Source organism: Xyrauchen texanus, chromosome 37 (genome assembly GCF_025860055.1).
Source record: "Xyrauchen texanus isolate HMW12.3.18 chromosome 37, RBS_HiC_50CHRs, whole genome shotgun sequence".
Taxonomy (NCBI): Eukaryota; Metazoa; Chordata; class Actinopteri; order Cypriniformes; family Catostomidae; genus Xyrauchen; species Xyrauchen texanus.
The window spans coordinates 2,934,241-2,947,305 of record NC_068312.1 but is presented as its reverse complement, the minus strand read 5'-3'; the positions used below and the strand labels follow the sequence as shown (position 1 = coordinate 2,947,305).

General features: G+C 41.3%; 1 protein-coding gene across 1 annotated transcript in view; it reads right to left on the bottom strand.

Moving 5' to 3' along the window:
- The window catches only part of cacna1db (calcium channel, voltage-dependent, L type, alpha 1D subunit, b), a 135,761-nt gene that overhangs the window by 119,049 nt on the left and 3,647 nt on the right, over positions 1-13,065 (bottom strand). The window contains 2 exon segments of the mRNA XM_052108311.1: positions 6,471-6,576; positions 7,626-7,974. Coding sequence (XP_051964271.1) covers positions 6,471-6,576; positions 7,626-7,974 — 455 coding nt within the window.

Below are 13,065 nucleotides of genomic sequence, written 5' to 3'. Positions count from 1 at the left end.
ATACAGACCTTAGGTCCCCAGCACCCCTGAGGGGGAAACAGGTGCTACATGACCAGCATGGAAGCAATCCCGGCAGCCGCAGCCTTTTCTCTCTCTAAGTCTTTCGCATAGAGTGTGAAGCGGCTGGGGCTATCTTAGTGCTATGAAATGCATCGGGGAAGGCTGTCTTTCCTGGTCCTATTCTTTCAGGGGGAAAAGACCCTGCGGAGGCCACATCCTGCCCAGACTAGGGGGAGGTAACGTGTGGCAAATAACACCATGAGGGTTGTGAAGCTGTAAGTGGGACCAGCGCTGTGGTAGGTCCTGCCTAATGAGGGAGGAGCTCTACATACACGGGCGACCGGGGGCAGTGGGACTGCCCAATGCAGACGCGGGTCCACCGACATGGGGACCGTACCGCGGAAAATATATCACGGGGAGTTGCCAGACGAGGGAACTAAGCCGGTGGATCCCTATCCCAGTACATAGCACCTGTGGCTCATAGCAGGTCTGAACACGAATTGCTCCACTGAATTTGCGGGCCAGAAGGCTATGGAGCAGAACATACAGGTAGGGACACTTAGTGGCTAACCTGGGAGAGAAGGCGCACTGGATCAACTTGGTGAAGGACACTGTGTGCAAGCGGAACAGCCGACCGGGTTACCGAGTTCTACCCTGACAAAACATGGGACGAGACCATCTCAACCCTGAGATTGTGTGCCAATGCAGCTGGGGCCCTGTCCAGGAAACAGCGGCAGCATGCCCGTTGCACATGGTGCCCCAACCCTGTTGAGAAGCATCTGTGGTGACCACAACACGTCTGGACACCTGCTGCAGGGGGACTCTGGTCCGCAGAAAACAGAGGTCTGTCCAAGGTTTGAAAGTCTGACGGCAGGAGGGGGTAAGGTATGTGCCGTGGCACCATGCCCATCTCGGGACTCGAGTCTGTAGCCAGTGCTGAAGTGGTCTCATATGCATCAACCCAAGCGGCGTGACCTTGGCTGAGGATGCCATATGCCCCAGGAGCCTCTGGAATTGTTTTAGAGGAACCGCTGTGCCAGGCTCAAAGAGAGCGAGGCACCTGAGCACTGACTGTGCGCGCTCGTTGGTGAGGCTTGCTGTCATTGAGACTGAGTCTAACTCCATGCCGAGAAAAGAGGTGCTCTGATCCGGGGTGAGCTTGCTCTTTTCCCAGTTGACCTGAAGCCCTAGACGGCTGAGGTGCCTGAGCACATGGTCCCTGTGAGTGCATAGTAACTCTCAAGAATGAGTCCAGGATGAGCCAGTCATCGAGGTAATTGAGTATGCAGATGCCCAATTCCCATAGCGGGGCCAGATGGGCTGGTTTGAGTATTTCTGTAACTGCTGATCTCCTGGGATTTTAATTTTTAATGTTGTGGCTGATGTATGTAGCGATTCCACCGTGATCCGAGAAGCCATTTAGCGGTCTGATATTTTTGACAACTGTACATTCACATATATAACCACAAGATGGCACCATTGACCAATTAGAATCAAGTATTCCAGAGAGCTGTGTAATAAGGGCTTTATTCTGTAACTGTAATTTGTCAATAAAACATTTAAGTTAATTTGTATATGACAAACACATTCTGTCAATCTCCTAAAATTCAAACTGGTCTCAGTTCTAAACAGAAAACATTAAGCACTATATATTAAGGATGCAAAATTAATCTATAACAATTGAGATTATTTGTATTTTATTAGATTATTATAATCACAATCCAGATATAAAATAAGAAAATCAAATCAAAATATATAAAATCAAATAAGATATAATCATAATCCCATTGGAGAAACCGCAGGAGTCGGGTGCGCTGCTATATGGGTGGCAGTGAAGGCCATGGGCCTCGACGGATCAGACCCGGGCAGCAAAGGCTAGCTCTGGGGGCGTGGAATGTCACCTCACTGGGGGGGAAGGAGCCGGAACTGGTGAGGGAGGTGGAGCTTTACCAGTTGGATCTGGTGGGGCTTACATCAACACACTTTTGGCTCTGGATCCGTACTCCTGGATAGGGGATGGACTCTATTCTTCTATGGAGTTTCCCAGGGTGTGAGGCGACGGGCGGGTGTGGGGAAACTCACGAGCCCCTGGCTGAGCGCCACTACATTGGAGTTTAGCCCGGTGGACGAGAGGGTCGCCTCCCTATGCCTACGGGTTGTGGGGGGGAAACTCTGACTGTTCTCTGTGCATATGCACCGAACAGCAGTTCAGAGTATGCAGCCTTTTTGGAGACCCGGAATGGAGTCCTGAATAGGGCCCCAGTAGGGGACTCCATAGTGATGCTGGGTTACTTCAACGCACACGTGGGAAATGACAGGGACACCTGGAAAGGCGTGATTGGGAGGAACGGCCTCCCCGATCTGAACTCAAGTGGATGTTTGTTATTAGACTTCTGTGCTAGTCATGGATTATCTATAACAAACACCATGTTCGAACATAAGGATGCTCATAAGTGTACGTGGTACCAGAGCACCCTAGGCCGAAGGTCGATTATCGATTTTGTAATTGTGTCGTCGGATCTGAGGCCATATGTTTTGGACACTCGGGTGAAGAGAGGGGCAGAGCTGTCAACCGATCACCATCTGGTGGTGAGTTGGGTCAGGGGGTGGGTAAAGACTCTGGACAGACCTGGGAAGCCCAAGCGAGTAGTGCGGGTGAACTGGGAACGTTTGGAAGAGGTCCCTGTCCGCGAGATCTTCAACTCACACCTCCGGCGGAGCTTTTCAGGCATCCCTGCGGAGGTTGGGGACATTGAACCGGAGTGGGCAATGTTCAAAGCTTCAATTGCCGAAGCCGCGGTGGAGAGCTGCGGCCTCAAGGTTTTAGGTGCCGCAAGGGGTGGTAACCCTCGAACACCGTGGTGGACACTGGTGGTCAGGGAAGCCGTCCGACTGAAGAAAGAGGCCTTCCGGGATTTGTTGTCCCGGAGGTCTCCGGAGGCAGTTGCAAGGTACCGACAGGCCCGAAGGGCTGCGGCCTCGGCGGTGAGGGATGCAAAGCAGTGGGTGTGGGAAAAGTTTGGAGAATCCATGGAGAAGGACTTTCGGTCCGCACCAAAGTGCTTCTGGAAAACCATCCGCCCACCTTAGGAGGGGGAAATGGGGAACCATCCAAGCGGTATACAGCAAAGATGGGATGCTGTTGACCTCAACCGAGGAGGTTATTGGGCGGTGGAAGGAACACTTTGAAGAACTCCTAAATCCCAACACGCCCTCTATGCTAGAGGCAGATCCGGAGGCTTATGGGGGATCAGATTCTGTTTCCCTGTGGGAGGTCACTGAGGTAGTCAAACAACTCCGCAGTGGCAAAGCCCCGGGAATTGATGAGATCCGACCAGAAATGCTGAAAGCTTTGGATGTGGAGGGGGTGTCATGGATGACACTCCTCTTCAACATTGCTCTGATGCCTTTATGAAATCTGGGACAGTGCCTAAGGAGTGGCAGAACAGGGTGGTGGTTCCCCTCTTCAAAAAGGGGGATCAGAGAGTGTCTGCCAACTACAGGGGTGTCACACTTCTCAGCCTCCCTGGTAAAGTTTACTCCAAGGTGCTGGAGAGGAGGGTTCAGCCGATTGTCGAACCTCGGATTGAAGAGGAACAATGCGGTTTTCGTCCTAGCCATGGAACGATGGACCAGATCTTTACTCTCGCAAGGATCCTGGAGGGGGCCTGGGAGTATGCCCATCCGGTCTACATGTGTTTTGTGGATCTGGAGAAGGCGTATGACCGGGTCCCCCGGGAGAGACTGTGGGAGGTGCTGCGGGAGTACGGGGTGGGGGGGTCCCTTCTTAGGGCGATCCAATCCCTGTACGTCCAAAGCGAGAGCTGTGTCCGGGTCCTCGGCACAAAGTCAAGTTCATTCCATGTGGGGGTTGGTCTCCGCCAAGGCTACGCTTTGTCACCAATCATGTTTGTGATATTCATGGACAGGATATTGAGGTGTAGTCGGGGTGGGGAAGGTGTGCGGTTCGGTGGGCTGGGGATCTCATCGCTGCTTTTTGCAGATGATGTTGTCTTCAAGTCATCATCGGTCCATGACCTTCAGCTCTCACTGGAGTGTGAAGCAGCTGGGATGAGGATTAGCACCTCTAAATCTGAGGCCATGGTTCTCAGCAGGAAACCGATAGAGTGCGTACTCCAGGTAGGGAAGGAGCTATTGCCCCAAGTGAAGGAGTTCAAGTACCTCGGGGTCTTGTTCACGAGTGAGGGGACAATGGAGCGGGAGGTTGGCCGGAGAATCGGGGCAGCAGGTGCGGTATTGCACTCGCTCTATCGCACTGTTGTCACGAAAAGAGAGCTGAGCCGAAAGGCAAAGCTTTCGATCTACCGGTCAATTTTTGTTCCGTTAATTTATAAGCAGATGGGACAAATTCTTCAAAATATTCGATCTGTGCGACGCCTAAATTATATCAGTTGCATGCTGTCTGTTTTTGCCATTCAGACATTCTTACTGCAAAAAATCAGGATTCATGTATATCTAATAATCACACAGTAGACAGTGTCAAATATTTAAGTAGTTTCATTTAGCATTAAATTACTTTTTTTTATGTTTTTATATTATATATTTTTTAATGTTTAATTGCTACTGTTGCTGAAACATTACTGGCTCTTGAACAATCTCTTTAAAAGCTTGAAGCAATTTTTACAAGAGAAACATTGAAGACCTCATTATTTTCATTTAAATTATTACTGCATTTTTGCTTTGATTGAAGCAGAGAACATTATTTTAGAACCTCTAGTAAATTACATGTTACTTTGTTTAGTACCTTTATGCATACCTGTCAATATGAGCTGGGTGGGGGGTGGGGTCTTGATGACAGGGGCGGGCTAAATACATACAAATTGTGCCATTGTGGTTTAATGTGCTGAGTAACGTCATTTTTCCATTTGTCCGATAATAAAATCAGTGCGAAACACTTTACCTAAAGGCGTGGCCATTGTCGATATTTCTTCTAGATATGAAATTAAATTCTTCCATCCAGCTGTTGTTAAATGTACATGTATATTTAGTTTTTTTTCACCATAGCACCACCTGTCTTCTATTCCCATCTACCAGTGATGCTTGATTCAACTTCACCCGTCAACTAACTGCGCAGATATCAACAGCACAACTGGGTTGTAGGTCTCCAGGTTGAGGTCACAAATGGGTTGAAATTTATCTGATGTGTCGATTGTGTGAGTAGGATGCGTTTCATACAAGATCTGGCAACTGGACAACCTTTGAATAATATATTGATGTGATTATTCATATAACGAGGTTTGGGCCATACAAATTACAGGAGTTTCCCTGGAGAAATAACAAAACGGGAGGGGGCGGGAGATGGGTGTGAAATACGGGAGACTCCCGGGAAAAACGGGAGTGTTGACAGGTATGCCTTTTATGTCCAGGTATTGTAAATCACTGAAATAATTTTTTTCCCATCAGAATCGTGAGAGAATTGTGATCTGTATACTAAGCAAGAAAATTGTGATTTTCATTTTATCCAGAATCATGCAGATCTACTTTGAGGACATCACTACCTAAAACACCAGCAGAGAGTAAAGAGGATCACTGAGGGTTAACTGCTGTTCTGTGCATTAAGAGGAGACATAACACTGACATTTATCTTATTTCACTGAGCATGTCTTTGTTGTGTTCCGGTGTTGGTGTGAAGTCTATCGGAGGGACCACTTCTCTTCTCCATATACACATCACTGGGACCCATCATTCAGTCACATGGTTTCTCTTATCACTGCTACGCTGACGACACGCAACTCTACTTGTCTTTTCAGCCCAACGACAACACAGTAACTGCTCAGTATTCTCCTACCAGTCACAACTCAGAGTTGTTGTTTGTTTTTGTTTTTTGTGACATCGCTTTAACTTTTGTTTTAATACCGGAAGAACATGGCAAATAAAATATTAACATCTCAAAAAATTTGTTTTGGTGTTTCATGAGCCTTTAATTTGTATTGAGCCCAGAATATTCCTTTAATTACCGTATGTTTTGTCTCAATTGTTCCTCCAAAAATGCCTCAGGAAAAATATAATTAGACACAAATAAGTCAATTATGTAGATAGCATAGCTCAGATCATTTGATCTTGGAAGAATTTGATGAGAATTCTTTTAGTTTATTTTGTGATCTCTGACATTTGATTGCAGACTTTGATATCTTGACAAATCTAAGCACAGTTTGAGACATTGTTGAGATCACCTCTTTTTCACCACATTTGTAAGATGAGATCTAATCTCAATGCTAAGAGAAAAAACAAATGAGGTATTACAGTGATCTCTTTGTGATTTTAAAACAGCAGACAATTCATATACCCAAGGCACAAACATGAGCAGCACGGGGGAACCTTGAATACTTACAAATTCTCCTCTGTGCTTGTCTAATTCCATTCTAATTCAATTTAATCTTAATTAGAAGAATCTAATCCCACAAGACATCCGATAAGAAATCAGAAGAGACACAGATCACAGTACTCACCAAATCATGATTAGTTGAGTTGGAATCATCTTCCGGAAAGGGGATGTAAACAGCTAAGGCCACACAGTTGGCAAAAATTGACAGCAGTATAAAGATATCAAAAGGTCTGGAGTTAAAATGTTTAAGGAAGAATGTGAGAACAGTACCACTAACAGTGCAATGTGTCAAGCAAACCTGCAGAACAGCAAAGTCCCAACCAAGGGCTTACTTGTAGCTGAACGAACATTATACTGAAAGTTTCAAATGTATCTTTGTCAAATTGCTCTGCAGAAGAAAGAAAGTCAAACACATCTGGGATGGTATAAGGGTGAATTAATGATAAGAGAATTTTCCTTTTTGAGTGAACTTTCCCTTTTTTCAGATTTTTGTAAATGTGGGCCCTGACCTTTATGACATAACCCAATACACTCTCACAGCGAAATCGTAAGGATTCGTCGAACTTTTTTAAATTTGGCTAAGTCGTATGATATCGCACAACTGCACTCGTACAACCTTCACAACAGCCAATGACGTCCCTGGACATCGTTTTCATCTAATACACAACAATTAATTGCTTCCGTCACACACAACAGCTTTCTGTCATGTTTACACACTTTATTGATCGGTTAGGATTAGATAAGTGGTTTGGGTAAAGGCATGATATTAATAAGCATGTCCTTGACACCTCGCGTGCGGAATTCGTGCTTACTTCTGCATTACATATCCAGGCATTTGCATATGATGAAATCATACGAAATAGCCAACTCATAAAATATGTAAGAATTTTTGTGAGATCAGGTTGCACAACCATTTTGATGTTTTTACACTAGAGGACGCACAAAATTATTCTTTGCCGGTGAGAAAATCATGAACTGGTAAATCTCAGAATTTAGTTTGTGACGCATACCCCCATCATCACCTGTTTGGGAAACACTAGGTTAGGGTTTTTTCCAGTTCCCTAAATCAAGACAAAATATTTCTTCTCACTGTAATTCCTCCTAGAGCTTTGAATCTGCATGCACTAAACTCGGCAAAGACCTTTAGCCTGTTCTGACTCGGGATGCTTTTCTAACTCATCATAATAACAGAATGTTAAATGTTCATTTAATCAATTAGTCAGACTTTCAGTTATTCAGTCTAAATATCTGATGCAGATCACAGCCGATAAAAGGATACTTCCACTCTACTAAGTCAATGCATGCTCTGCGTACAGGGTTATTGAGAGTCAGGCAGAATAGTGCTCTTGGCGGTCTGTTGTTTGTGGTGCTCCCCTGCTTCTTGCTTTTGGCATATTGCTGCCGTTTCCTCTGGGCCAGTGACCCCACCGGAGCTGACCCCACTGCTGACTGGAAGCTTGCAGTCTGGGGGGGACCCTGAGATTGTTTTGCCGCATTAATCGCCGCCTGCCAGGAAATAGCGGCGGACTGTGCTGGAGAGTGATGGCTGATAATTGACGGCTCTTCTGACCACACAGGAGGGGCCTCATTGACGGCAGAGGCTCTGGTGCCACTGGTGTAGTTTGCCCCTGAAATTAATAGATGAGAAATTAGACAACATTAATAAATGGTGATTGAGTATTTGAGCAGAGGAAGGAGTTCAAATGAGAAAATTATCTATTTTCAGAAAGTGAACATTTATTTGAGAGATTTTCAGAAAGTGTCATTTGTGATAAAATGCTGCTGGAGGTTTTCTCAGCACTATCTTTTCTGAGCCATTTTTACAAAGGCTTTTATGCAATATGTGTGGCAGGGATTTTTAGTGGATGTATGAAGTAAAGGTAGATTGAAATATCGGTTTTACGAATTAATATTGGCTATCGATATCAGAAAACAAATCTATGCCGATAGTTTTTTTTTATTACTATTCCTGTGGCCAGCGATGGAGAATACAGTTAGAACATCTTGGTTTTACAGTTTAAAAGTGGCCTCCAGAGGTGAAATGTAATTATAACTCCTATCTTGTGGGGATTTGCTAAATCAAAATTTTTCATCATTTCATCGTTGACAGTAATGCAAGTTCACAGAAATGTGCCCGTCATCACATAAACTGTCTCCAACTTCAATTCTCATGAATAATAATGAACCTTATTCCTCATTAAACCTCATCTGATGAAATATATGTTTGTAAAGCTTTTCATATGATGAATATATACAGTAGGCTATAAATAGCTTAATTTGGTAAATACTTAAACACACGCATACATACATAGCACTGTAACAGAGCCAAGTTTCCGTCATTTCAAAATAAGAGTCCACTGTGTATTTTGGTTTGTGTACTAAGTTTTCAATGTTTTTATTTTTATGGTTACTATTGGGATTTTGTTTGTACAATAATCTGCATCTGGGATGTATTATTGCAGGGACTATTTGTAGTAATTGCAAAGAAGATTTTAAAATGCTTTTTGTTGCTTTTTACACCAGTGAAAATAGTGTCAGATACTCTTACACCCCTTTTTAAATACTAACATACAATATAGTGGCAGCATTTTTATTGTGTTTATTTGGAGTCCCACAGACACACTACACCTACCCCTACCCCTACCCTACAAAAATTAACCATGGTTTTACTATAGTATCACCATGGTATTATTCTAGTAAATCATTGTAACCACAAAATTAAACATGGTTATTATTAACTACTATTAACAACATGTTACTGTAGAAAAACCAGAACTATATAGTTTCCACCAAAACAGATGGTTACTACAATATTACTATAGTAAAACCATGGTTAATTTTATCCAGATCAAATCCTTCCCTCAACTCCCCGACCTTCACTGTGACCAAATCACTGCGATTAATCACTTTTAATATTTCCTATAATACTACTCATAGTAATAAATAAGAGTAGAGACATAGGAAAAGTATGTCATGAGGTGGAATTAGAACCCGGATCTCCAGCGTGACATACACATGCCTTCATTACACCCAGAGCTACTACAGCTTCACATGGGGGTGCAGTTTATTGTAAAATCCTGTTTCCACCAGACTATTGGAGCACAAATAGTCACTTAGTTATCCAATCTCTTAATCCACTAAATGTCTAACCTGTTAACCAGTTTAACATCTCTGCCCCATCGCAAAAAATTCAAATATGCCCGCCTTCATTTGATCAGCAGTTGACCCCAAATAAATCTGTCATGGCTGTCTTGAGTTTGGTCTGGGCATTGATGGGCGTTAGTGTATACTCACAATAGCCTCTGCCAACAAGATTTTTGCACTTAAATAAGAATAAACCTTTATTTTGGTCACACATTATACATATATTCTTTGCATATATTCAGTAAAATGTATTTGTTTTCACATTTCCCAGCTAAACTGGGGTCAGAGTGCAGGGTCAGCCATGATACAGCACCCCTGGAGCAGATAAGGTCAAGGGCCTTGCTCAAGGGCCCAACAGTTGCATCTTGGTGGTGCCAGAGCCTCAACACTTAGGCTTAGACTTACACTTAGTGTAAATTGACACTCTGTTTATTATTTATTTTGGACTCTTGTAACATATAAAATATGTGTATGCCTGTTATCAGTGCTGAGCGTATTACTTGTAAAATGTATTCAGGTACTGATTACAAATTACATTAAATAAAAATGCATTCAGTAACGTAATCTCGTAGAAATTTTTTTTTGGGTTAATGCAATCTGATTACTTTTGGATTACGTTCAACCTAATTAAATTTTTTTTAGGTCACATGCATTTGAGTAGGATAATCATTTTAATATAAAAGTACAAAGAGGAAGAAACTGTATTCCATTCTTTATTACTAACAAAAAGAGCCGCACAATAAGAGCTCATTATGAACTTTATAAAAAGTGCATTAAACATTACATGAATTAAATAAACATTGAATCTAACAGCAATGGCAGTGCATGGCCAAAGTTTATAATTCAAAACACCGAGGCATTAAGTTCATTTAAGGTGCGTAAAACAACAGCATCATTATGAACATTAATGACCATAAAATCAACAGCAACTGAGTTGCTAGGTCAAAGCTTTCATCTAAAAACACTGAAACACTTTTAACTCTTTCTGCTTAATGATAGTTCATCACCTATTCCAAAGCTGAGGTGCAAGATATTATCCTTTGAACAGGAAGAATATTCTAAAAGAGCAGAATTTTCAAGAGTTCCACCGAGTCACACAAGGAACAATTGTGTCAGGTTTCAAGTGGACTCCACTGCATCAGCAGCAACAATAGAGCGATAAGCTCTGTTCCATATTGCTGCACATTTTGCAGTTGAATTACTGTGTACCCGGCGGGCAGGACCCTTAGAGATGGCATCCACTAGATCCTTTGAAGCAATTAAGTTCAATGTGTGAGCTGCACACCATTTATGTTCTTAAAAATGAAACTATCTCTATAGATCCAGTGGTTAAATGTTGAGGTAGACCACTCCATCTTCATCTTTCACCTGGCTGGCTTGTAGCGAGTATCAGTTCTGAGTGAATTAGACTCCCCCTCTCTACCGAAAACACTCGAAGACTTGCTGAATGTATATTAGCAGTGTGCTGATTTAGAATAAAAAATTTAAAGGACTGAAAAAAGAGAATGATTAAATTCCTAAAGCAATCTACTATGATTCTTAAATACAATAAGTTTGCTGTTAAAAATGTTGCATTATGGGAGATCAAGAGCAGGCTCACTGTGAAGTGACTAGTTTTACAGTAAATAGCTGATGTTTGCAAGGCATTAGGGGAAAATTAACTTTCAAAATTATGATATCATCTTGGTGAAAGCCAGTGACTTTTTGAAACTTTTATATTTTAAATTGCCCCATGAAAATTCAAGTTTGTGGCACATGGTTAGTGTTCATGAAGTTTCTGAGCAACTCCTGTGTTTTTATCATCTCACGTCAGCCTTCACTTGTCTGTAAAATGTTGCCAGGATTTAAAAATATATTTGTTTTAGGAAAAATAAAAACTGTACATAGTAAAATAACAGTATAGCACTGCATTGTGGGTTATAATGGTGAAATACCCATAAGCCTTCGACAAAGCATACATACTTATTCAAGGGCAATGCCAAAAAAGTACAAAAAGTTTTTATTCAGCCTTAATAGAAGTCTTAGTTTAATTAGCGTTGTTGTTTTGTTATCAATAGTTGTGTTTTGTTTGAAATCAACATTATGGTGATTATGTTCTCTTGAGCTGGCACCTGAGACCTTCTAGATTATTATTTTATGTTTTTCTAGCCAGTCAATTTGTGTTTAAGTAAAACACACTGTGCTACTTGGAAATAGAGATGGGCGATACCACTTAATTTCGTTTCGATTCGATACCAAGTACTTTTAGGCCAATATTCCCGATATCGATACCAAAACCGATATTCCTATTAAATTGATTTTTTACGAATTCTTTGTATAAAATTAGTAACTTTTATTATTACTTAATTGTTTTATATATTTATTTGCCTAAACAGAAAATTATTAGGCTGCTTTATTTACCCTTTAATAATTAGTTAGTATACGCCACATATAAAACCTTAAAATTAACCATAGATATTATTATATGGTTACATTACTAAAAACAAGTTACCATATGGATACTACAGTAACTGTATCAAAACCTTGGTTACTGCCAAAAAACAATACAATAAAAAAACATGGCTACTACAGTTGTGGTTACTAATACAATATTACTACAGTAAAGCCATTGTAAGTTTTCATAAGAGTATCATTTATTAATGAGGATTAAAGGTCATTATCAATATTTTAACAACTCTAATAAACCTGTAAAAATTGTCAAACAAGTCCATTATTTTACATGTCACATTTAGATGTGTCATTACTTAGTGTGAATAACTCCAGATACTGTTTTTCTGTCATTACCTCAGGAAAACACTGTTCCCTCTTTGAACAAGCGCGTGTCTGACTGCTTTTCTGCATGTCAAGACAAGTGGAAGAAAAACGTTCTGGTGCCATGCAACTATTCATTCATATAATCCTTTTTTTTCCACTTTAAAGCTTATGAGATGCATTAATATTCATGTTAACTAAATAATAATATCACTAGTTTAAAAAAAATGTCAGAATCAATATTTTTATGTGAGGATCGATATTCTTGATACCACATCAATATGGGAAGTATCAATACTGTAGTATTGATCCGTGCATCACTACTTGGAAGACAAAGTCTAAGGTCAAACTGAATGTCTGATCCTACCATAACAAACATAAAAGCAAAAACAGTAAAGGCTATTTCAGAATATGATATCAGCAAATTGAGTGTTTCATGATTTTGATGAACTTACTGCATAACACGAGCTGTTAACAAGACACACACAGAACTCAACTCTCGGCATAAAAAAAAACGCAACAATGGTGACAATTATACCTTTACGTAAAAAAGTAAAAGCCGAATAATAAAATACATGTAACATAGACTGCAACAAAAACAATGTCAAAATAAATCAGTAGTAAAACATTTCTTCATGCTGCAGTGCATGCTGGGAATTTAGCTGTTAATAGCAACAACAGTAGATAGTATGCAATTTGACAGCTATATGCTGCTAAATTACAGTTGTATACTGTAGCTGTAAAAACAGTATCAAGCTGTTCAACAGCAAAACACAGTATGATACTGGAGACTATGGCTTTATAGTATTTGCAAAAACAGTAGC